The 25,017-nt window shown below is 40.0% G+C and overlaps 1 protein-coding gene across 3 annotated transcripts in view; it reads left to right on the plus strand.

The window, feature by feature from the left end:
- rnf19b (ring finger protein 19B) overlaps window positions 1–24,422 on the plus strand; it is a 39,655-nt gene extending 15,233 nt beyond the window's left edge. For 2 of the 3 annotated variants that reach the window (XM_032580955.1, XM_032580953.1), the window contains exons 2-10: window positions 3,221–4,360; window positions 13,656–13,855; window positions 17,088–17,232; window positions 17,315–17,477; window positions 19,249–19,363; window positions 19,445–19,585; window positions 20,172–20,361; window positions 20,446–20,580; window positions 21,373–24,422. In XM_032580955.1, coding sequence (XP_032436846.1) covers window positions 3,726–4,360; window positions 13,656–13,855; window positions 17,088–17,232; window positions 17,315–17,477; window positions 19,249–19,363; window positions 19,445–19,585; window positions 20,172–20,361; window positions 20,446–20,580; window positions 21,373–21,790 — 2,142 coding nt within the window. In that variant the 5' untranslated portion in view covers window positions 3,221–3,725 and the 3' untranslated portion in view covers window positions 21,791–24,422. Of the gene's footprint in view, window positions 1–2,779; window positions 4,361–13,655; window positions 13,856–17,087; window positions 17,233–17,314; window positions 17,478–19,248; window positions 19,364–19,444; window positions 19,586–20,171; window positions 20,362–20,445; window positions 20,581–21,372 lie in introns of those variants that run through there. The other variant, XM_032580954.1, reaches the window with a different exon arrangement.
- The last annotated feature ends 595 nt before the right edge of the window (window positions 24,423–25,017 follow it).

The following is a 25,017-nucleotide window of genomic DNA, read 5'->3' on the forward strand; positions in this document are numbered from 1 at the left end:
GCCTTCAGACGAGCGGCTGTAATCAGATTTGTGGACGTTAAGTCAATCACAGAGGCTTGGTTTGTTTTTGGTTCGCAGAGGGAAAACCAGAAAACATCTGCACTGCTGAGTGAGTGTGTTTGTCTTTTTTAATCAGTTGTCTGGATTTTATTTCCTGTAGCAACAAAAACGTGCACACCTCTTTTAGGGTCCCGATAACAACTAGAACTCATTTTAATCAGTAAAAACGGTTCATTTAAGCTGTAACAATAATCAAGTGTGAAACTGGATTTTGTATGATCAGTATTCATGCTTGTGCGGAGTAGTTTCAAGCAGTGAGAATGTTCCCAGCAGTCACCGTAAATAAAGAAAAAGTTCCTTACATCCCTACTTTATTCTTGCGCTTTGTTTGGAGTTATTCAGGATTGTTTTGGGGGTTTTTTGCACCCATGTCATAAATCTTGTCTAAAAGTTTCCGGATATCTGGGAAAATTAATATATTTGTATGCGTTTTGGCCTTTCGTCCACATAAAAACTCAATTTAATATCACTGAAAGCAATTACTTATGAAAACTCCTGTGTTGTGTTTGCGTGTGTACAAGGAGAAATGGAGATTTAGGGTCCCGTCAGTTACAGCCTGCAGCACAAAACGTGCCAATACGTCCCACTGGCTTTGACACGACACCCACTCAACATTGTGTTGTGTTTTATCTACATTTATATTCTAGTACTTTATTTAAAAGCAGTTCAACTTCAATATCTGCTCAATTTAAATTGCGGTTGTTTTGAAGCAATCTGATTGGCTGACAGGTTTTAGCGTGGCGCTGCACTGCCCCCTATGGGTTTGGCATGCTCAAAACAACGATCAGTGGGTTAATGTGGATGAAAACTTTTCTGAATCTGATCCCATGTCTTCAAATATTTTTTAAATGATGTAGCAGAAATAATTGTTTTTATAAAGACATGACTATGTTTGTACAAGGCCTTAGTCACATGTTCCTACTTTATCATATCTGAGTTATTACACGTAGACATTGGGAAAATATCTTTAAACTCCTCTGTGCTTCCTCTTCTGCATCTGCTCTATCTCCTCTTTGACTGGATCTGACATCTTAATTTCAGTTTTTCCTTTTAATCTTGATTAGATGTTACACAGATGTCAAAAACAGGCTACAGGGCCCTGTCAAAACTAATTTAGTGGAAATATTTCCAGCAGCAAAGTGAGTTTCTTTTCAACTTTAAATTTGGAGATCCAAAGAAAGACACGTCTGACCAGAGCTGCTGCTGCAGGCCTGCGTTCCAGAATAGAAGCACTTACACAGTCTGTAATTGCAGTGAGAACATAATTAGCATGTGTGTTTTGTGTTAAAGTAATTATTACTTTTCACTTGTGAGTCTTCTTTTACAACTGTGTGTTGTAAAAGAAGACTGTGTTGGGATTCTGTGTGTCTGTAATGGTGTGTAACGTGTTAAGTGTTATTTATGTTCAGTTGAATTTTTGTGTATTTGGAGCTATTTTAGTGCATTATGTTTGTTTTGGGGAGTTTTTGTGAAACTTTATGAGTCTTTGTATGTTTGGTATAGTTATATATGAATATATAGGGAGGGCGTGTTCTTGGAAATGTTTGTTTTATGTGTAGGGCTGTAAATTTTATTTTTGTTTTAATTTGGTTTGTGCATTTTTAGAAGTAAGACTTGGTATTTCCATATGTTAGATAGTAATTAGGTGTTTCACTATGGAGGACTGACACTGCCAAAATACAAGAAATATCAAAATGTAATGTTTATTCATATAACATTATGAGAATAATCTCACCTGTCAGTAAATTAGGGTTCAAAGGTCAAAGTAAAATAGTGGCAAGAAACATAACCGGCCATTTTTGTTGTTATGATATAAATAATTTGTTTATTCAATGAACTGAAAGTCAGTTACACTACATCACTCACTGATATCTGGCCATTTTTCTGACTTCAAGATAAGCTAGTCATAGCTTAGTTAGCTATGACTAGCTAACTAAGCTATGACTATAGCTAGTCATTGTTATGTAATACTAGTAACATATTTTTAACTGGTCTGAGAAAGTAAAGTTTTATCAGAATAAACCACAAAAGGGCTTATTTCCTGTTATGTAGCTAAGAAACCGCTGACAATTTCACTCTAAACTACAATGTAGTTTAGATTAAAATTATTTCAATAAAAACATAAATACACTTGTAAAACTAGATTTTACTTATTAAACATGCACTCCCTGTGTCACAATGTAATTCTGAGCCTTATTGATATATTAGCCAAACTTCTAGGTTGTTGGCATCGTTAGTCCTCCATATTTCAGAATTAAACTGTGTTTATTTAGTAGTGAGTATTAAGTTTTATTAGGCTTTGTTGGTTGCTTTAATGTTTCTGAAGTTAATGTATATTTCTGTAGAAAAATCTTGATTTATGTCACTTTTAGTCTTCCATATTTTTTTACCTCAAGTGTATGTCTTTTAGAAGTTTTTTTTAGATATCTACATGCTTTTTTAAGAGTGACAATAATTTTTCTGCATTTTTATTACTGTTTTTGAATTATTTCCACACTCAAAATTATATTTCAATGAAACAAATTACATTTCTGGCAGTCTAAGTCCCCCATACTTCTAAATGCTGATTTTTTTTCCCAACATGTATGGGATATTTAAGAGTGAAAGTCGATATTGTTTTAATGTTTTTGGGGTTATTCATTTATTTCTAAAATCAAATTCATATTTGATTTTTGGCAATCCCAGGCCCCATACATCTAAAACATGTTTTTTTGTTTGTATATTTGACTCTATTAATCTGTTTACTCCAGGTTGTGTCTCTTCTTGTTTGTAGGCAGATTCAAGTCGCTGTTTTCATTGCTTGTAGTGAGCGTTGCCATGGTGACGGCAGGGTCGGCGCAGCGTGAAGTGGGAGACCAGCTTGTGGTGCTCAGCATGCTGTAGAGCGGCAGACTGGTTTTAACACAAAGACGTGATTGGGTGGAGTCGCGGATGATGTCATGCGTTGAATCTGAGGTTTTAACAGAATTTCTTCCATTTGACCGTCGTGTGTTCGAACGCGACCAGAGCAGACAGATCGTCGGTTCAGATGCGCAGGAGAGAAAAACCCCTGAAGTGAGACCGAGGAGGAGCCGAGCGGAGAGGCAGGGAGGGAGGAGAGGCGTGTGTCATACTGAGCATGCTCTTTGTGCTAACTTCCTGCCTTCTTTCTGCCCGACAGAGAGGAGCGTTCAGAGACGCCGGCATTCAGCAACAGGAGCAGAAGAGGATCGGTTGCTCCGGACTCGGCCGAGGAGAATCAGGAGGTCCAAACCAGAGGAGTTACAACAACCAAGCTGTGGATTTTTAGGTTTTATTCTTTCTATGTTTTCGTAGGAGAGTGACGAGTGAAACAGTTTTACTCCGTCTTCTGCCTCAGAGAAGAAAACTCCTTTCTTCTCTCCTTTTTTCTTTGTGAAACTTCATCCGGACAAACCTGAGACAAAACTGGGACCTCAGGGGGATTTTTTTCTTTTTCCTGCTTACATGTGCCACTCCTTTTGATTTCTGTTTGTTATCTCCCTCTGCCCTTTCCTGCTAATATTTGTTTTTTCATGAAAGCAAGGGGAAGAGGTTTCTGAAGAGTCTGAGCCAAGACCTTGAAAAACTGTTTGTTTGGTTTTACGAGGAAACAAACCGCGGCTCGTGTCTCCTCGTTGGAATTTCAAGGAGGAATAAAAAGGAAAATGGGCTCAGAGAAGGGCTCCGAGTCGCCTCACTCATCGGTCAGCGGCGTTCCCAACCCTAAGTGCCGAGCAGCTGGGAAACGCCAGGGCCGTATCTCCTTCCACAGCCTCTTCCACAGCAAGCGGGGCTCCCGGAGCGGACGGGCCCCCAAAGGAGGGGCGGCCGCTCCGTTAGGTCATCATCACCACGCACAGCAGCAGCAGCTGCCTGCCGCCTTGAGTTCAACGCCCACCGCAACCTCCGCCGCCGCAGCCACCGCAAGCGGCAAGGACGCAGCCTGCAGCACCCCCTCGAAGCCACTCTCCTCCAGCCAGCCGTCCCTCGCCGGCGCCGGAGAACCCAACCTCCTGGAGTGCCCGCTGTGCCTGGTGCGTCAGCCCGCCGAGCAGCTGCCCGAGCTGCTGGGCTGCAGCCACCGCTCCTGCCTCTGCTGCCTGCGCCAGTACCTGCGCATCGAGATCACGGAGAGCCGGGTGCAGCTCAGCTGCCCCGAGTGCGCCGAGAGGCTGGCCCCGCGGCAGGTGGCCGACATCCTGGACGACGCCGCCCTACTGGAGAAGTACGAGGAGTTCCTGCTGCGGCGCTGCCTCGCCTCCGACCCGGACTGCAGATGGTGCCCTGCGCCCGACTGCGGGTGAGTAACGGTTCTGCAACTCGGGAATCACATGTTTGATGAATCACATGTTCAATTTGTAAAACGCCAGAGATGTTCTGACCCACAAGCAAACCAGAACTGAAGAGATTCTGGCGTTTAGAAAGGAGAGAAAACTAGAAATTAGAAAGAAAGTAATTTTTCAGTGGTGCCCCCAAGAAGGGGGCTCTAGGGGTCCATGGGCCCCTCATGAAAACTGCTTGATATGCCCCTGGCCCCCAGAGAATCATGTTCCTGTCAGAGAAAGGCATACAGAGTCATGATCTTCAGTATAGACATAAATGTAAAACCCAATAAGTAAAGGGATAGAATTATTATTGATTGTTTTTCTGTTTGTTGTAGCCGTACCAATAAATCAATTAATCACATGATAAACTAAAACAAGCTCAATAATTTGCATAATTTAGCGTTTTTCTTTTCCTACCAAACACTGGATGGTAAAAGTCTTCAGTCTGGTTTTGTCTCAGTTAGCTCTTATTTTTAAGGACAGTTTTGTTTACTGACTTATTGTTCATTTTAATCGTTGTTTCTGTTGTTTTGTTTATTTATTGCAGATATTTAAAATATCTTCCAGTCCGAGTGTTAAATGTTCATTAGAATTTAGTTTATTGATCTTTGAGATTGTGTTCTTGCATTATTATGCCATTACTGTTACATTTCTTTAAAATGGTCTCAAAACAACAATATTATGGTTTATCGCAATAACTTTTTGATCATTTATCGTTCAACAATATTTGCTATTGTGATATTTTCACTTAATTTAATTTACTCTTTGAAAAACCTTAAACAACTTTAATTTCCCTTTGGGATTTATAAAGTAGTTTTGAATTTGGAACCCTATGAAATCTTTCTGGTTGTGCCACTGGCATTTTAAATTAAAACTGAGAAGTTGAAGAAATTTAAAACTCAAAAGCAGCGTAACAGTCAGAAAACGAATATTTCAGCAGCTGCTAAGGAAATAAAAGCTTAAGTTAGATGAGTTTTAGCCGGCGTCCATCTGAGAGGTGAACTTCCTGTTCTCTCTGTGATGTAATTAGACTTACTGCCAATCTGACGTCAATCCAGCGAAGCTTTGACTCTCACCTCTCATTTCTTTAAGGGGAATTTGTGCAATGAGTGAAAACAAGGAAGTTATTGTTAAGAGCACAAACTAAACTACAGCGAGCAGCTTCCGAATGCAGCGAACCCTGAAGTGTTTATTTCTCACAGAGGTCTACAGAACCGGGGGAGATTCTGGGACCCGGACAGATTAAAAAAACGAGAGGCGTGAAAGTGAGAATCTGAGAGGCAGAAAGTGGGTTAGTGAGCCTCGAGCTGCTGCTGCGGTCGGAGCGAGTCGGAGCCTGAGCTGCTCACTTTCTGGAACAAATGAGAGGCGTTTGTTTGATCATAAAAAGCAGGAGTGATTCACTGTCTTTGAGTTTCAGGCTGTGATATTCTTCTTTTGGTTTTGGGTAGAAAGTACAGGTAGAGTCACAGGGGAAAGCCACAGAATCTGTTTCAGAAAAAAATCTCTTTTCCTGTCATGTCTCGGCTTTCTGTGACTTTTTCAGAAAGATTTTGGTGACGATGAAGCTTTTTGTTTTCGGAGAATGTGAACAAATCTTGACTGAAATATTTCATTCGAGCCCAGCCCTGGTGTGAGAACAACAAAACAAACCTTCTGGCGTCTGCTGGTTCACTTCCAGCATTCAGTCAGTTCAGTTATCAGGAACTCATTAATTCCTGCTGATTTGTTTCCTATCTGATGGCTTTCCATCATCCCATAGTTAGCTTTTTCCCTCCATTAAACTTAAAGGTTCAACCTGAGGGAAACAGCGCCATCTGGTGGCAGACATTTAGAACCTACAAAATCAAGGCTTTCCAAACGCACTCCTTCTATTTGGGATTTTTTATACTTTAATGCTTTAAACCATCATATGTACTCATAAATAACTTTAGATTTTATATTTTAAAACACTTTTAAGGAATAAAAAGTGTTTATTTGACGTTATTCAGGTCAAATAAACTCTGGAGTTTTACTAGCTAGGACCACCGTCAGTTTTAGTTTTCTAAGTGTATAAAAAAACTAGGAAAGTAATAAGTGTGCAAACCAAAGTTTGTGTTCCTCTTTAACATTTGTACTTCTGAAATAATGTCTTTGTACTTGTGCACATTTAAATGAGGCGATATGTATGCATTTAGGGGAAATCCCACTTATTCATTTAAATTAATGTAAAAAAAGAAAAGTTTATATTTACTAAGTGAAAATAATAACAATAACATAACAAATTTTTCTTTATTTGGTAAGTTTCTGTTTACGAGTAACTCAGTTAAAGTAATAATTTATTTATATTTAACTCATTTTACCATTTCTAGTAGACGACACTCAAAGATCTCGTGAATTGTTGCCATATTTTCATTTAAATGAGAACAAAATTTGGTTTTAATGCGACATAAAAGTTGTTATAACGAGTTTTATTTGCACTTATAATGATAAAGTGCTGCTGTATTTGTTTCCTGGCTGTGGCCGTTAAATGCTTGAGTTACTTTGTTGTGTTGCCATCATATTTTCTGATTGGTTAATCAGGAAACTCGCATTGGGAAACCCCATTCATGAGACTCGATGAGGAAACGCAAGTTTCTAACTTTAAGTTGGAATCAGATAGTATTCAGGAAAATTTTGTAAGTTTCCCAAAAGATTACAGTAGAATTTTAACAGCTACCAATAGAAACATAATTTAAAGTTAAAATAAGTCACATAAAGTCAAACTTTAATAACTTTATGATATATATGTTTTATTCTTCCCCTTTTTTGTTATGGTTTCAGACACTCCAGATTTTTCACCCTATGAAATATTCAGAAACTTTTGAATTTAAGCCGCAGCTTAAATTCCACCTATAAAATGTATGAATGAAAATGGAGGTTATTTTCTCTACTTCCACCCAGTGTGTCTCTCTCTGCTGCCAGATCTACAGTTTTCTGGTAAATCAGCCCGGAGTGCAGACGGTGATCTCGCTCTGCCGCTAACTCACTCTCATTATGCCAGCTTCCTGTTAGAAACTGGAAGTGAAGCGTCTCTTTAAGACGTTTTTTCATGTAAAACCAGGAGAAGGGTTTTCCTTTTATTCATCATCACTAAATGTTTTCTAATTTATGTCCAGTTTTGCACAGTGATGGTTTGTTTGAATCAAAGCTACATCTCCCACTTTTTCTTAAAAGGCAGTGTCACCATAGCAACCAGTGGATTTTGAGACATTGACGTAGTTTTAAAATTTCTTTTGAAAATTTCCGGTTTTAATTATAAAAAAAAAAAAAGAGGTAAAAACTGTTTTTCCTGTTTCTTCTTTGGCTGTTGCTTTCTAATTATTAGCCTAGTTTTTCCGCACTTACCGCCCCCTAAAGACAGGAAGCAGTAATGACAACAAAAGCAGAAACATCTTTGTTTTTGATGTAACCGATATATAAATTGTCATACTGCACAAAAAAAGACTTTTATTTTTGCTTTATGTATATTTTCTGACATCCCACTCGTTTGTGGCGCTGAGACTCAGTGATTCTGACTCATGGTGGTTTTTCAGGTGATTTTATGCATCTGAATGCCAGTCATCTCCGTGTTTTATGCAGTTTATGTGTTTGATAGCAGGTCTGGTTTCATATTGAAATATCTTCAGCCCACTCCCCAACTGCTCCCTCTGTCTGATTAAAGTTCCTCCCACGGTCAGACCCATCCAGTCACTCGGCCTCTCTCTGTTTTCTGGGCCTCCTTGTTTGTTCAGCGTGAGTCATCCAAGAGTGCAGATGAAAATAAACCTCAACAGGCTTTGTCTTTTTTGTGTGTGTGTTTTTTTTCAAACACAACTGTGTAAATATTATCGTCTTAACTTTTTCTTGGTGTGATCGAAATCTTTTTGAAGCTAATTTAATCTCTGCGTTTGGGAGCATTCAAGCAGAAACAGTTTGTGATTACAGACAAACCAGATTAGAGATAAATTGTTGCGTCTTCCTGTTGGAAACAAAATGAGGCTGGAGAAGACGGAGCTGCTGACCTGAATCTGAGAGCGGACGGTCCGCTGCCTGACGCCAGCAGTGACTCAGCCTCGCTCTAATTCAGACAGGTTGACAAAGTCCAAATTGTTATTCAGCACAAACATCCGGAGCTGCAGAGCCGAGGGAACGGCTGACGGTTTTCACCGGAGAGGAGGAGCGGCCGCAAACGTCTCCTGCCCTGAAATTTAAAGACTGAACACTGAAAAAATGGATTAGTTTTAAATCGCACTGATAAAACAATATTAGTTATTCTGTAGTGGTTCTGGTCGTAATGTTTCTTTTCTTTAAAAAATATGAATTCAAGCTGTGGAAATGAGGCCCAGTCAAAAAGTTAAGAATAAAATAAATGCGTCAGATTCTTACATACACTGTAAAACAAGAAGCCTAGCATCTTTTTCTTTCTTTCTGCGTTACATTAAGTCAGATTAAAACTGTCAGTTTGGATGAAGATTAAACACCAGAGAAAAGATGGAGATAATTTTTAGCTGAAGTCACTGTTTTACATATATTCATTATTTGGAAGCGTTGCCTTTAAGGCATGTCTACATACATGCCTTTATATATGTATGTAGACATGTTATAAATTCAGTAGATGTAATTACTGCCAGATCTTTAGAAACAAGAAATCGTTTTAGAAGAATGAAGCAAGTATTCCAGCATGGTGGTGGCAGTATGATGGTGTGGGACTGGACCATGTGCTGTGATATGGCAGAACCACGAGTTCTGGTATCTAATGTAAAATGGCCGTCCATCATTTCCCTTCATGCAGCAGGAAAATGATCCAAAGCATCCGAGCAGGTTCACCTTGAGTGATTAAAAAGCAAAAAAAAAAAAAGGTTCTGGAGTGGTCTAGTCAAAGAAACAGAAAAACAGAAGCAATAATCCCTTATTAATGGTTTAGTATGCGAGTCTTTAAACACGGTTATCTTGGTTTCTCCTCCTCTCTGCCCTCATGAACTGGTTTAGACCCAGTTCTGCTCCAGTAATTCCAGTCTGTAAAGCTGAAACCTGCCTCCAGGGGGAGCATGTTTGGACAATGAGCCCAACGCAGACGCACTCTGTCTCCATGTTGTTGGTTGTGGTTAACCTTTGACCCCGTGTGAGCGGTCTGGACCAGTCAGAATCCGTGACGGTCGGATCCCAGCATCCAGTCAGAACAGAGCCTGGTCTCTCTCGGCTCCGGCTGTCAGTTGCTATGGCAACTCTCAATGTCATGCAAAGGGAGCGTTGCCGGGGCAACAGGGCTTAATTACACCGATCAATACTTACATGTCGGACCTGCATGAGGATCCTGAGCTTATGCAGCCGACAGAGGCGGGAAGAGCGGTTCTGTTGGGCCTGCTGGTGTGTGTGTGTGTGTGTGTGTGTGTGTGTGTGTGTGTGTGTGCACCTCCCAGAGGAGATGCATGCACACAGGAGAGTCTGTGGATGTTTCCTCTCAAACACGCGGCCAGTCGGCGCTCATGAAGCTCCGCCTCCCTCGCTGTTACTTTACGTCTCACTTTTTGTTTTTTTTTTTGCCTCAGAAAGAAAAACAAAAAATCCAGATGGAGAAACAAATTCTGCACAGATGCTGGACAGAGGCTTAACATTCAGTGTTTTCTGTTTCCCACCTGAGGATCTGATTCATCTGGATCAAAGTTCAGACGTTCTGACTCGATTTAACTCATTTGGCTAACAGAGAACTTACCTCTGCGCTGAAAGGAAGTCATTATGCCAAGGTATCAGTCAGGACAAGGGCACAAAAAGCCTCACATTATAATTTAAATGCGGTAGAACAATGAAAACAGGCATTAATTACTGGAAAAAATATTTTGACAATATCAGAACTGGATGCAAGGATAAGAGACGTTGGACACAATCTGAGACATTTGGAGAATTTTAACAAATTAGCAAATAAAGACGAGCCTTAATACAGAGTATTAATGCCAGGCTAAGAAATAATAAAAATAAAGTTATAATACTGCAAAAAGACAAAAATTTACAGGAGAATTATGTCAATATTGTGAGAATAAAGTTCTACATCTGTAAGTCAAAATAATATGAGAGTCAAGTCACAATATTACGACAATAAAGTTTTAATATGAGAAAAAAGTAGCAATGATACAAGAATAAAGTCGTACAACAAGAAGTCATATTACAAAAATACTCATAATAATGAGAAAAAGCTATAAGAAAATAAAATCATAATATTGTAAGAATAAAATTATATGACTGAAAGTAAGAAGTCATAATAATGTTATAAAAGTTCATAAGAAAAAAAGTCATAATATTAGGAGAAACAGTCGCACAACACAAAGTTGAAATAATTAGAAATAGTCGTAACAATACGAGAGAAACTTGTATTATTTTACCAGAATGTAAAGTATTAATTTTCGGCTGATCTCTTCAGCCTCTGTCTCAGTTTTCAAACTTTCCAAACTGATTTGTTTGTTTTCCAGCTGAATGTACAGAATCTGTGTCCCATTAAAACGGCAGTTCTTCTTCTTACCTGGCGTAAGCAGGTAGGAAGTCACGTCTTTGATAAATCCCTCACCTCTTCAGAAGATCTAAAGTGCTGCTGTAGCAGAGAAAACATGTTAATCTGTGTTTTTATTAGCTCCTCTTTAATCACAAGTGGGTGAAGTCACTGCAGGGTGGAAAGTCTGGGACGTTTCTGGCAGAGGAGCAGTGAGAACAGATGACGCCCTGCAGGAATGTTGCTTCTTGTCTCATCTTGTCTGGAAAAGGAAAACTTTCTAAAAAATAAGCCCAGAAAGTCTGAGGAACCATTTATGAACTTAAAGTTTTTCATAAATGAATCTGGAAACCTGGAGTTTAATCCTGTGTGAACAGATAAATCTGGTTTGTGTTATGAATCATTTTTCTCTAAAAACTACCAAATTCAGACCATTTGGTTCAGAGTGAGGTTGGCTACGGTGAGCGCTGCCATTGGTTGTTTTCCATAACGTGACATGCACCGTATCTTTAGACTCTTTGTAACCAGCAGCCCAGGTAAAAACGGTTTATTTTCATTTCTTCAGTCAAATCTGTTAAAGATTTACGCTCCAGGAACTGTTAGCTAAAAACATGACATGAAGTTGAAGATCAGATGATCTGGTTTGTTCTGCTTTTCCTTAAAGACACAACGTCTGCTGCTCAGTTGAAAATCCTTTTTAAAGGAAAAGTATTATGCATTTTCTAGCCATCAAGTACCAAAGTAACTGTTACCTTCATCTGTTAAAGAAAGGCTGCATAAATCAAATATTACTTAAAAGAAATTTGACTTTATAATTTAACGCCCTGAAATTGGGCCTCTGTTTCTTTAAGAAGCTCCTGCTCTTTCTGAAACATGTTTCTACCTGCGTTTCACTGAGAAGTAGCTCCCATAACAAGCTCAGCAGTTCCACCAGGTGTTTGCTAATTGCTCCTGGCTAGTCTGAAGGAGCCGAGTGGGGGAGGAGCTGCACCTCGAAGGCGGAGCTAGGTCCAACCAGGCATTTTGCGCAGCTGAATGGTTGCAATGGAGATGAAAGGATGATTTCTCAAGCATGCATAAAAGAATCAAGGCAACACTCCAGGTGTTGTTTCGATGAGAGAATGAAAAAGTCGGTTTCACAAAATACTGCCAGACTTTTTCTGATTGAAACAAACATTCAGCAGTCAGAGAAACTCGCTCTCTGCTCAGAACCAAACGCTGCGCTCTTAACTCCCGTTATCTTTACATTTCCTGCTTTTCTCTCCCCACACGGTGAAGCAGATAACAAAGTTAATTTGGACTCGATGCTCATCAGGAGGAAAGATATCTGCTCAGTCCCGGTCCTGAGATTGGGCCTGTCACAGAGTTTGAGGAGGCGTTAAAGCGGAACGCCAAGCTGCCACATTAGAGGAGCAACACAATAAAACTGTTTGTCATGTTATCATTTCTTTCCTTTTAATAACCCTAAAAACATAAATAGCTTTCAGAAAAGATGGCAGCACGCTTGTTTTGTTCTGCTTCCCCTCCCACGACGGGTTTTCAGCCACTTAGCTTCCTGACAGCCTTTTGTAATCCTCTCTTTTGTGATTGCTCGTGTGATTATTATCTTGCATCCCAGTCTCCTGCTAACCTCCATCTTTGTTGCAGGGCACCAAATATTCTGCATTCCAAGTTCTCAGATAATGAACTTAAACATTTAGCTGTTTTTAATGTTAAGCTTATTGGTATTTAACACTTTTATATTTATCCCACGGATGATTTCTGAAATATTGAACCTGGTTCTGGAACTGGTTTTTATCTTTAAACCAATAAAACCAGAGGTTGCTAATCTGGAGCTACTTCCTTTTGTTATTGTTTGACCATTCCTAGATTTGCCACTAGATGGCACTTCATCCTCCACAATGCTTCTTTAATAGCTGGTTTGTTATGCCTGTTCGCAGACTTTTACGTAGAGAATATTTTAATATATTAGAAAGAAAATACTAATGCTAATTGAAATGCTATTGGCTAACATTTTCAAGGTTCTGATTGGCTGAAACCCAAAGGCTGAAGAAGGCTGTGGATGTTAGCTTCTGTTTTGGTGCTAAGACTGTTTGCACTGTTCATATTAATGCATCTTAGGGCATATTTTATGTTTGATCTGTTAAAATATGCAGTTATAAACATTTTTAGAGCTATTTTTATGGCTTTATGGATTTGACCTGTTAGCAGGTTCACTTCATTTACAGTAATAGAATAATGTTTGTTTTGAATACGGCTTTGTTAAATTTTGAATTTAAAAAAATAATTATGAAATTTTGTATAATATTAATCTTAAAACAGCGTTTAGGTAACAATGTTGCTTTCTGTTTGTGAAGCTTTTAAACAAGTTGAGAAAACATGAAAATCCATCATTTCTTCTCTTTTAAACGGCTGCTGAGGGTTTTTGTACCCATTTGCGCCACTGATTGCCTCCCATTCTGCGTCTCTGACATGGAGACATTCATTCCCTGGAGACCGGTGTGAAACAGCTTACATGACAGCTTGCCTCATTATTTATTCCCAGTTCCCTCTAAAGACCTGCAGTCTGAGGTTCTACCAACCAAGGTGCAAAACGGGTGTGAGGATCCTCCTCACCGTCACTCCTGCAAATTAAAACCGGCTCTAAGGAGCTCATGTTGTGCCAGCGACCCGCTTGGTTTGCTCTGTGATGCCGCAACACTTGACTGTTTGCCCACCGGTGCCTCACAGATTGGAAAATGTTAGTTTCTGACTCATTTATTTGTGCTTCCTCCATTTTTTGCCGTCAGGTTTGCAGTCATCGCCTCAGGCTGCGCCAGCTGTCCCAGGCTGGTGTGTCGGAGAGAGGGATGCGGCGCGGAGTTCTGCTACCACTGCAAACAGGCGTGGCACCCGAACCAGACCTGCGACTCGGCCCGGCAGCAGCGGGCCCAATCCCTGCACACCCACAGCGGACACTCGCCCAGCTACACCCAGGAACAGGGGCCAGGTGAGTCCCCAACAGCCCAGACTCACTCCTCTCAGCCTCACCATCCCTGGACCTAAACCAGGGATTAGTCGATTAATGGTTTATTAGATTAAAATTAGTTCCGGTTGATTAATTCGTCCACTTAGACTTTCTTTTAGTGTTGTAGTTTGGCCTCCATCCATCTGAGGGCGCCATGGTGATTCTTAGCGGAGTCAGTTGATACAAAAACAAAGATGGCAGAGCTATACTAGAAGGAGAAGGAGTAACAGTTGAAACAGAGAGTATAACGGCGCTTAGGGCCTTTGTAAATAATAATAATTAAAAAATTAGTTAATTTCAGCCATAAAATTCAGAACTTTTTAGATGAATCTTGGAAATTTTCTAGAAAAAAATTGACTATTTTGAGTTTTAAAAGTTAAACATTTTTAAATTCTGAAACTCAGAAAATTTCTAAAATACAAATTTTCCTAAGAAATTTCCAAAACTAATCTTAAAATATCTTTGTATTTCCTATCAAATTTCTGACATTAGTCTCAGATTTTGCTCCTTCTACAGTGGTCCTAAAAAAACTGCTGGCTGTGGTTTTGTGATCCAAAATGCAGTTTTTGCTGTTTTCTTTTGAAATATAAACAATTTTATTTTTCTCTTCAGCAGTCTAAGAGGTTCTTGTTTTGTTACAAAATGTCCAAGTTTAATGATGCGAGACAACGGCAGTTTTTGGTTTTAATAGAGCTGATTAAAGAAAGTCATCAGTCGATAAACTAAACTCTGTCTGCTTCTGATGCAGCAGATTAAGCAGACTGTGCAGAGACTTCAGCAGCAGCATTTCCTGTTTGAAACCATCATTTTCACACCTTTCAGAGACTCTGACTTTGTCAACTTTATCACACGTCCATCTGCTCAGTCTGTCAGCTTCAAAGCTGTGTGATGCAGAAGCTGCGCTGCGTTCCCACCGCTGGAGGAAGTGTGAAGTGTTTAAATCAGTCATCTGTTTCTATTCTTAGCTCTGCAGCGTCCTGCATCCTGTCAAACCTTAAATGTCATCAAAGCTGCAGGTCAGACGCAGGATCATGTTTGGAGCTGCTGCATAGCAGATGCATTCAGCACAGCAGCTTTAGTTTGTTTCAGCTACAGATGTGCAAGCTTGATGCGTTTCTCACCTTGCACATTGAGCTTTGGTTTTGGGGTTTTTTTCTTTTGTTGCTCGAAGGTTTCAGATGATCAAACTAATTTTAACAGCCTGAGGAAATGGAAAAAGCAGATTAAAGATCCCAAAGCAACAAATCATTAACATCCATCAGTCAGGAGAGGGATAAAAATCATTTCTGAGTGTTTGGGCCTCCAGAAAAACATTGGAGAAGATTCCCTGGAAAACATTCAGTGGACTGATGAAGCTAATTTCATTCCTAGTCAAACACGGTGGTGGCAGTATGATGGTCTGGGCTGCTTTGGAATAATTTGCTCTCTCCTGTAGGAGAACGACCAGGGATGCTTCTCTCTTTCAGAGTGGCTAAAAACAAAAGGTTTTTGATTGGCCTAGTCAAAGTCTGGACCTTAAACAGAACTTTTATGATAGAAAATTCTGGTTTTAAAAGTTCTGTGAAGCAGAGTGAGACATATTTCCTCCCCAGTGATGAAAAAGATTCATAATTATAAATTAATAAGTTACATGTGTTTGAACTGAAACATTCAGGGGGAAAAAAATCAGAAATAGGAGAAAACTGCAACAACTGCACTGCAAAAACACAAAATCATACCAAGTAATTATAGGAAGATTTTTAAAATAAGATGTAGGAGCTTGCTTAGAGTCAATATTTGTATCCCACTGAAAGATTATTTCACTTAAATCATGGAAAAATATCATAAGTTAAATAATCTGCTAGTAGAACTAATACTTTTAAAATCAATATTAATGAATTAATGACTTCAAACAAGCTCCTGTTTCTGCTAAAAACTTACATGTAAATTAGTTTTGTCTTATTTCAAGTGCACCAAGATATTTGCAGTGGAAACTAAAACACTTGGTAAGATTTTGTGTTTTTGCAGTGCATATTTTCTCCTTAAAGACACAAAACTAAAAACTATTTTTGGTCGGGATGTGAGAAAAAAAAGTCCCAAATTTATATGAACTTCCTGTTTTGTAGAGATCAAGAACATCTGCTTGTAATTAACATGAAACTCGTTCTGGGCCAGACGTCACCAAGCATCACTTCTGTTTCCTCTCATGCAATCTGACAGAAACGGAAAAACCAGCAGAAATAAACGGAAAAATGTGGAAATGTGTTTTTATTGTGATGCAATCAGAAACACACCGCAGGTAAAACACCGCAGGATGAATCCATATCTACATGAATTCATTTAATCCTGTTTTGATTAAAAATCCATCCAGTAAATCCTCCAGCTGCCAGTTTTTATCTGCTAATCTTCAGTCCTGCGCCAAGTTTTCAGAAGGAAAAACCCCTGATGCTGTTTTTATTGAGGCATTTTTCAGCTACTTGAATCAACAAACTTGTCTTATTTCCGATGTTCAAGCCTCCAAATATCCTGCGGTGTGATTATCACCCCGATGGAGAGTTTCTCAGCTTGCAGATCCTTCCTGCAGCGGCTTGAGAGTTTTATTTGTTTCTCAACAGCCGGTCATTTCCTGGCAGCAGATTAAAAAAAACATGATTAGTTTCTATAAATGAAGCCCAGCTTCAGTTTTGGTTTCTTTAGAAGACGTTCAGAAAGGTTTCATGAAGTTCAGAGTTATTTATAAAAAAGGGAACTATAAGAAAAAAGTCCTTTCAGATGACTTGGCGGTAGAAAAAACTCCTGTCTCTTTCAGTTTTCCTGAAAACTGTGCAACCTCAATTCCCGCAATGTCTAGAGCTTCGGTTCTGTTAAGAGGTTAAGAAATGTTCCATGAAATACAAACTTACAAACGTTAAAAGAAAAGTGTTTTCAGATGATTTAATGGAGGAAAGAACTCCTGTGTCTTTCAGTTTTTCCGTGCAGCCTCAGTTTTCTCAGCATCTAGGAAATTGGTTCTTCTGAAAGAGGTTCACAAGTGTTTCATTAAGTATTTTTAAAAAGTAACAGTAAGAAAAACGTGCTTTCAGAAAATTTAGTGGAAGAAAAAACTCTCGTTTCAGCATAAACTCCTGAAAGCAGCAGTTTAATGAATTAGAGGATCTGTCAGAGCTCCGATGTTCCCTCTGGTCAGACGTATCCTGAGGCGGAACCGTCTGACCTCGTCTCCTTCTGTCTCCAGCTGATGACATCAAGCCCTGCCCTCGCTGCGGCGCTTACATCATCAAGATGAACGATGGCAGCTGCAACCACATGACCTGCGCCGTGTGCGGCTGCGAGTTCTGCTGGCTCTGCATGAAGGAGATCTCGGACCTGCACTACCTCAGGTAGGCCCCGCCCCTCGCCTCGCGGCGCCGCGCCGTCCTGCTGGTGGGTGAACTCACGTTGCTCCTCTGCTTCCCGCCGCAGTCCGTCCGGCTGCACCTTCTGGGGGAAGAAACCCTGGAGCAGGAAGAAGAAGATCCTGTGGCAGCTGGGAACGCTGATCGGAGCGCCGGTCGGGATCACGCTGATCGCCGGCATCGCCGTTCCCGCCATGGTCATCGGAATCCCGGTTTACGTCGGCCGAAAGGTGAGCAGAGTTCTCACTGAACACAATTAAAGCTGGTTTGTGTTTCTGATGTTCACTACAAACATTTGAGTTTATTTACTGGTATTTTATGTTTTAAATTATTCAGAAAACTTAATTTGTTTGCTTCATTTTTGAATTAGCAATAGAAAAACAGAGAAGAGAAAAATCTTAAATAAATGTTACTTTTGTTTTATTTTTTTTTTACTAAATTTAGTTTTACTCTTTATTTAAATTCAGGACTTTTCTATATTTATTTTAATTTTGCTAACATAACCTTTTCTACACTTATTTTTTGTAAATTAATATTTAATTTCCATATTTAGTGATGGAAGCAGGTGAGGGTGAATTGAAAAGAAAAGCTGAGTAACAGACATTTAATCGGTTTTAATTATCTGTGCAATAGTGAAAGTAACTTTGATAAATAAAAGTAAAAATATTTCCTTGAATTTCACAACCTGCCATAACTCTTATTTGTTAAGTCAAATGAAGATTTCCAAGGTAAAACTTCGGCCAGCGTTTCCATTTTTGTGCCGTTTCGCGCTGCATGCGGTGATTTAGCAACAGGAAGTGGAGGGAAGGTGACGGGACTTTTCCAGGGGAAATGACTGAAACATCAGCTGTGTGTTCAGCGCCTTCATTTGCACAACGTTATCTGATACGCGTGCAAACATCTTTATCAGTTCCAGCGAACACAGCTTCGTCTTTCCCGCACAGAGATCATTCATTCATTCATTCATTCATTCATTGGTTTGTTCTCTCGTTCATTCAGGTTTATGGTCAGTTCTCTGTCGCTTCCAGGCAGCACAGGAAACAAACCACAGACTCACAGTTGGTCTGTCACAATCCCCCAGCGACTATCTGGAACTTACAGCGTTGCTCAATGCTGCTGCTGAAGTTTCACTTTGACCTCAACGATGTCAGTTTTCTAGAAATGACCAAAGCTGGCCTCAAGCTTTCACCTAAAGCAGGCGAACATCAGCAAAATGTAACAAGTTGTTTCTAAATGAGGAGAAGTGCTTTAATCTCTCATTTGACACATTTTCTTTTATTTCTGGCGTTTCTTGTGTTTGTTTATAAATATTAAATGAGATGCGATAATTTCCAGTCATAGACAAAACAGCGTTTACTGGAACAGGGTTGTGTGTTGAAAGCAGAGCCAAGGCCATGTTTGTGCTGCACTTATTTCTCTTTACCTCCATCTTGTGGCTGAAGGTGGAACTGCACATTCTTCCCATTTTTATGTTTTCAAGAGTTTAGATTGTAATTTATCCAGACTCTGGTTTTCTTATTGACATAAAACATATTAATAAAGGCAGATCAGGAAGCTCTTCTGCTGATGCTGTTGTAAGATCCTGGGTGTCCAGATGCTGTGATTCTCCTTTGTAGAAACAATTGGGCTGTTTCTCAGTGTCGAACATTTAATTTCCATATTTAGTGATGGAAGCAGGTGAGGGAGAATTGAAAAGAAAAGCTGAGTAACAGATATTTAATCGGTTTTAATTATCTGTGCATTATCTTTTCCGCTGTCCTGCACTCTGCACGTTTCAAAATAAAACGTTTCCAAAACATTTTACATTTTCATAACTCCAATTGTCATTCTTACACTATCTTGTTTTAAAGTGAAATTTATGAATTATTTTAAACCTAAAGTTTGAATATAAATCTGGGTTTTTCTACTGGCTGTTCTTTGTTTTCTGATACATGAGCTCAAATTTAGCAAATTACCTGAGAAGTTGTGATGTTTATATGAGATGTTATTGTTTTTTTGCAGATCCACGCTCACTACGAGTTGAAGAAGGCGTCTCGCCACAGGAGGAACCTGGCCATCACGGGGGGCGTGGCCCTGTCGGTCATCACCGCCCCTGTCATCGCAGCCGTCAGCGTCGGTAAGAAACGCCGGTGAATCTCTGCTGCTGCCTGAACACAAAGACGAAGCAGATCTTCTAAAAACCTTGAACTGCTTCCAGGCATCGGCGTTCCCATCATGCTGGCCTACGTGTACGGCGTTGTTCCCATCTCGCTCTGCAGAGGAGGCGGCTGCGGCGTCAGCAGAGGGAAGGGCCGCGGCGTGCGAATCGACTTTGATGAAGACGACGGACCAATCACAGGTGAGCTTCCGTCCAACCTTAGGCTGCATTCAGACCATCCTAGTTTAGTCCACTATAATCCAACTCCAGTCCGTTTGCGTAGAAAGTCCGGTTCGTTGTGGTAGGTGTGAATGATGTCCACCTACAAACGTAGGTCTCAGTTAGTTGAACTGAACTCTGGTGGGGTTTGAAGTGAACAACAGCGCAAGGCATTCTGGGTAAATAAAAACCTCAACAAACTGGTGAGTTTAGCACTAGCAGGAGAAATGGCTCATGATCAAAAGAGGAAACCTCCAACCGCTAAAATCTGCTGCAACTCCATTTTTGTTTCCATTTGGTGAAGAACAAAGTTGTCTTCTTCAGAGGTTTTTGTGTCGTTTCCTTCAGTGGTTCTTGGTGCAGCGCCCCCACAGGCCAGGAGGTGAACAAGCTTTTCAAAGGGTTTGGTTAGTTTGACACCAACCAAACTCTCAATGTGAAAGCAAAAAAGTAACCAATTTAGCTATTTCAGTATTCCCTGAATCTACCGACCTTCAGATGTGAAAATAGCCAAATAGATTTATCTTCTGGATCTTACTGGGTTTATTTTCTCCCTCTGACTCTGCAGTGGCGGACGCGTGGCGAGCCCTGAAGTCTCCGAGTCTCGGAGAGAGCAGCCTGGACGGAGCGGTCAGCGGTCTGAGCACCACGTCCCCCAGCGAGGGCCTCTCTGTGGCCCCTGGCAATCTGGGAGACACTCCTCACTTCAACACTCTTGCCAGCGGCGCTTTGGGGACCCGAACCAGCAAGTACAACAGGTGAGGAGTCAGGTGGTTCTTTTGTTTTTACTGACTCTAACCAATCTAACTGATATCCTGACTGGGATGTTTTCGCTCCTCCAGGTTGGAAGTTCAACCAGGGGAACTGGCTAAGGAATCAGCCCAGAGAGAGACGGGAAGTCTGGGAGCAGGAAGCGACTGCGCCAGCACCCGAGGGATGGCCGGATCCATCATTTCCTCTTACACCTTACCCGACAGGTGAGAGGATGACTGACTGACTGAACGGCATCATGGTAGCTTTCAAGAAAAACAAAGTTAGCTTTTTGGAAACATTTTCACTGGTGTAAAATAAGGACAGTGATGGGACTAAAGATTCCCCACCTGTCAGTCCTAAAACTGCAGCGGGCAAACTGGTACCAAAGAGGTCCAGAAGTCTGTGGAGGTTCAACCTCTTCATTTTAGATTTTTGGTTTATTTTAGAGCAACATACGCTGCACATATTTCCAGAAACATCCTGGTTTCAGCTGCCTCTGCTCAGACACTGGAGTTGATCTCAAAGAGATGAGTAATAAATGCTCTCTGGCTCATTTGCATGTCTGTTCTCTGGAAAACGAATGTTGTTCAAAGTGTAAAAGAAACATGTTTTCACACTGTGGTTCATGTTGCAGGATTAATTAGATTGCATTTTATCATCCTTATTAAATAATCTCAAGTATTTGAACTGGTCAAACCTCAACTGCAGCGTCTACACTCCAGCAGTTGTAAGGTTTTTGGAAATTGGGGCCATTTTGTATTAAAAAGAGCAACATATTCTTTAAAACTTACTTTAGTGTCAGTAAGAACTTACCTGTGGGTAAAACTCAGGGCAGTTGGGCGTCTTGCACCGGCCACCAACTACATGTCTGATGAAGAAGAGTGAGCTCTCAGTTTTGAATATAAAATGAGGCTAACATAAATTTAATATATCTTTGTATTCCTGGATTTTTAAAGGACTTCAGATCTTTTGATCCAGAAGCCTCACGCTGACTGACTCGTCTTAAATCTCCTCAGGGACTGCACCAACCTGGAGATCCAGGTGGACATCGAGACCAAACCCAGTCATCTCTGCCTCACCAGTGAGGAGGACCTAGCTCCACAGGCAAGCTCTGCTGCCATGGCGACTGCCTCAGGAGGGGAGGAGCCTCAGGACTGCAGCTCCAGAAGGGGCGGGGCTTTGGGACTGTCGCCAGGGGCGTCAATCAGGGAGGGGCTCAGAGACGTGACCCTGGCCCAGCCGGAGAGCATCCGCAGCGACCTGGAGATGTCGGACACCCAGTCGGACGACATCGCGGAGCTGACGTCGGACGACTGCGACTCGCCTCATCCTAAAAGCTGCCAGCAGCTGCAGCCTCCCTCCTGCAGATCCCTGAACCACCCCACCGACGGCCTTCACTGTCCTGCGGACAGCAACGTCATCCTGTACGTCTGAGAGGCACAGCTCTCAGGATTGCACAAAAACTGACAAAACCCTGAACATTTACCTTCAAACTTTGTTTCCTTTTCCTCCTGTCATCTCTCGTCAGCTGCTTTAAGGTCTGAAACACAGACGCAGATGTTTGTTTCCTCCTGTCTGTCTTATCGATCTACCTGCCAGCCTCCTTTCTGAGTAAATGGTCAGGGTTCTACCTCTGAGATTTGTTGTTTACTCTTTGGTGCAAAATGCCTTGGCTTCTTAAGCAAAAAAGAAAATGAAACAAAAAAGTACAAATTTATAAGAAAAAATACAAAAATGAAATGTTAAAATGGGGTGAAAGTTACTAAGCACAGCAGAAAGAATCAGACTGGAGAAGAAACTGATGTGTGTTTGAATGGAGACTTACAGCTGTTTGCTTTTTTCTGCTTCTGCTGCTTCTGCCATCAACAAAAGTATTGTTTGTTGTTTTTTTTGCATCGTGCATGAGTCTGCATGAGCCATTTCTCACCTGGAGGTTTTAAAAAGGCAGCGTGTTTCTCTTATACAGTTTACCTTTAGAGGACGAAGCCGCACTTGGATGTCGCTTTTCTTGCTGGAAAGAGGATGAGGAGTAAAGAGGAGGAAGGAAAGAAGGAGAGAAGGAAGGGAAGAAGGAAGAGTTTGCACACGCTGCAGAAACAAACAAATGAGAGATCTGATGACGATGGACCAAAACAGCTCAGAGGAAAAGAAACATTTATACAAATCTGAACCAAGTCTGTGAGTCTAAGATAATTTTTGTAGAAAAAAGCCAAAAATATTTAGATGATTTTATTGTTGCATAATCGTTTGAAACATTTTGTAGCAAAACTACTGAATAGTTCTATTTAATTAAAAAGTATACCTGTATAAATATATAAAATATTCTAGAATCACATAAATTTTTATGTTTAGTGAGTGACAATCACAGATTCTTCCTTTGTCTATTCAGCCTAGACAAAGGAAAATATTGATTGTTCTCATGTATAAAGATATCGATATCAGTTATCGGTATCAGATATGATGCTGTTTTGTGACCTTTGATTTAAACTTTCTGAAGACTGTAAGCCAAAAAATTCCCCTTTTAGAAAGAAATATTTACCTAAAACAATCAATAAACTTATTTCAACATGTTATTGATGAACATTATTATCAGTAATTGCTGGAACAGGTATTGTAATATTGGTATTAGTTATCAGTATCGTATATCGTACCATTTCATGTCTTTTGAGTTACCCTTAATGTAGACTGGCTAAATAACTAAAAAAATTACTTTTGGATAGAAATATTTACTTAAGTCAAACAAATTTATTGAAAAAATTTTAATATTCAGCAAATTATTGATTATTGCTGAATCAAGTATTGTTATATTGGTGTTGGTTATTGTCCAATTATCTGAGATGTTTAATTTAAACCTTCTGAAGACTCCTTAAGCCAAAAAAAAACCTTTAGGGCAGAAATATTTACCTTAAACAAACAATAAACATATTTGAACATGTTATTGAGCAGCTGGTTTAAATCATTTGTCATAAATTCTCATTTTTCAGGTCATTCACATAATGCAATAAAAATTACTTTTAGCTAGAATCTGAACTGTCGGGCTGCTTCTCACACATTTCGTCCGTCACAACTCTCCCATACTTTGTTTCTGGTCCGTGTCGTGGTACCAGTCTGGCCGCTCACTGACCACCAAAACCAGCCCCACTGGTTTTGGTGGTTCTTGCCTTGTAAAATGGCACCTGTCCGACCCAGTTTTATGTGCATGAATGACAGAACATGTGATGAATGTATTGGTGTGATCCACTTTGTCTTTTTTTTTTTTTTGACTGAGCACTTGTGCACTTTATCTGAATGTCTTATTTATCTTTTTTAATTTGCTTGACATCATCTGTTGCTGTAAACATGTTTACTTGAGTGAAAAACAAAAGTCTGTGGTACAACAAAAAAAAGGAACATTTCTGTTGGATGGAATGAGAGAAACGTTTGCCTCCAAAATTTTTATCACTCAGTATTTTTGACCTTAAATTGTATTTTTTGTGTCTTTTTTTTAATCAACGCTGTGATGCAAGAACTAAACATAATTTATTATATTTCATTCCTTTTTATAACTTTGTGTTGCTCTGGTCAGCCAGTATCACTTGTGAACTCGTCGTTTTGGAGCCAAACCGTGAGCTTCTCTCAGTCACAGCTTGACCCGTTTCTTAGCTTTGGATCACCTCCGTGCTTCTGTTTGAAGAGGTTCCCGGGAACCTTTTTCTCCATCTCAGAGTAGCTTTATGGATTCTGCTGCTTACGTGACTTGGCGGTGCTGTTTCTGTCTACACACGTCACTGGTTTTTTGCCTATTGTTCAGAATAAACGAATGTACCACAGACGGAAAACTGGGACTTCCTGAAAGAGTCCGAATGAGTGTTACGTCCCTTTAGGAACACAGGTGGTTCTGTCTTTATTTGAAATGGTTTATAGATAGCAATATTTAAGTGTTATAACTAAAGGAACTGTGTTTTTTTTTTGTTTTGTTCTTGTTGCGGTTAAAGCCTCCGTCTGATGAGAGGCTGAACATGCAGGACTGTGAGACTGGAGTCTTTTTTGGGGGGAAATGAATAAATAAACACAATTTTATGTTGCACCAAAGCCATGTTTTGTTGTCTGTTACAATAGCCATAAAAAACAATAATGATTTTGCTGCACAACTTCACATCAGCTGTTTTTTCTCCATTGACTTGCAAAACTTTTCCAAACTTCTCAGAGTGTGTAGACATTTTTTCATTAGAATTTTTGTGTGTATTTTGTTTTAGACATTGACTCATTGGGATGATAACAAATAAACTCCATCTCAAAATTTGTAGCAGACACGTGCAGGCTTTGAAAGTTCATAAATTCATCAACCTTGGCAAAGTCTAAAAAGCATGATACTGCCTCCACCGTGCTTCACTTTCAGTGATATACCGTGTGGACTTTTGGTTTCCTGAGCTTTAATTGCAGTCAGTGAGCTAAAACCTTCTTCCTGCAATTGCTAAAATGTTTATGCAATTATAACAAAAACAATATGAAAAGTACAATAAAAAAAATCTTCACATAAAAATATCCTTCAAACTACTAATTCGTCAGTTACAAAAAAAACAGGCAAATAAAATATAATTGGAGAATAAGAAGAAAAAAACATTTACATTTAAATGTGTAAAGTAAGGTATGTATTTTTGTCACCGGCTTCTACACCCCGG

The sequence above is a fragment of the Xiphophorus hellerii genome, chromosome 13 (genome assembly GCF_003331165.1).
Source record: "Xiphophorus hellerii strain 12219 chromosome 13, Xiphophorus_hellerii-4.1, whole genome shotgun sequence".
In the NCBI taxonomy this organism is placed as follows: domain Eukaryota; kingdom Metazoa; phylum Chordata; class Actinopteri; order Cyprinodontiformes; family Poeciliidae; genus Xiphophorus; species Xiphophorus hellerii.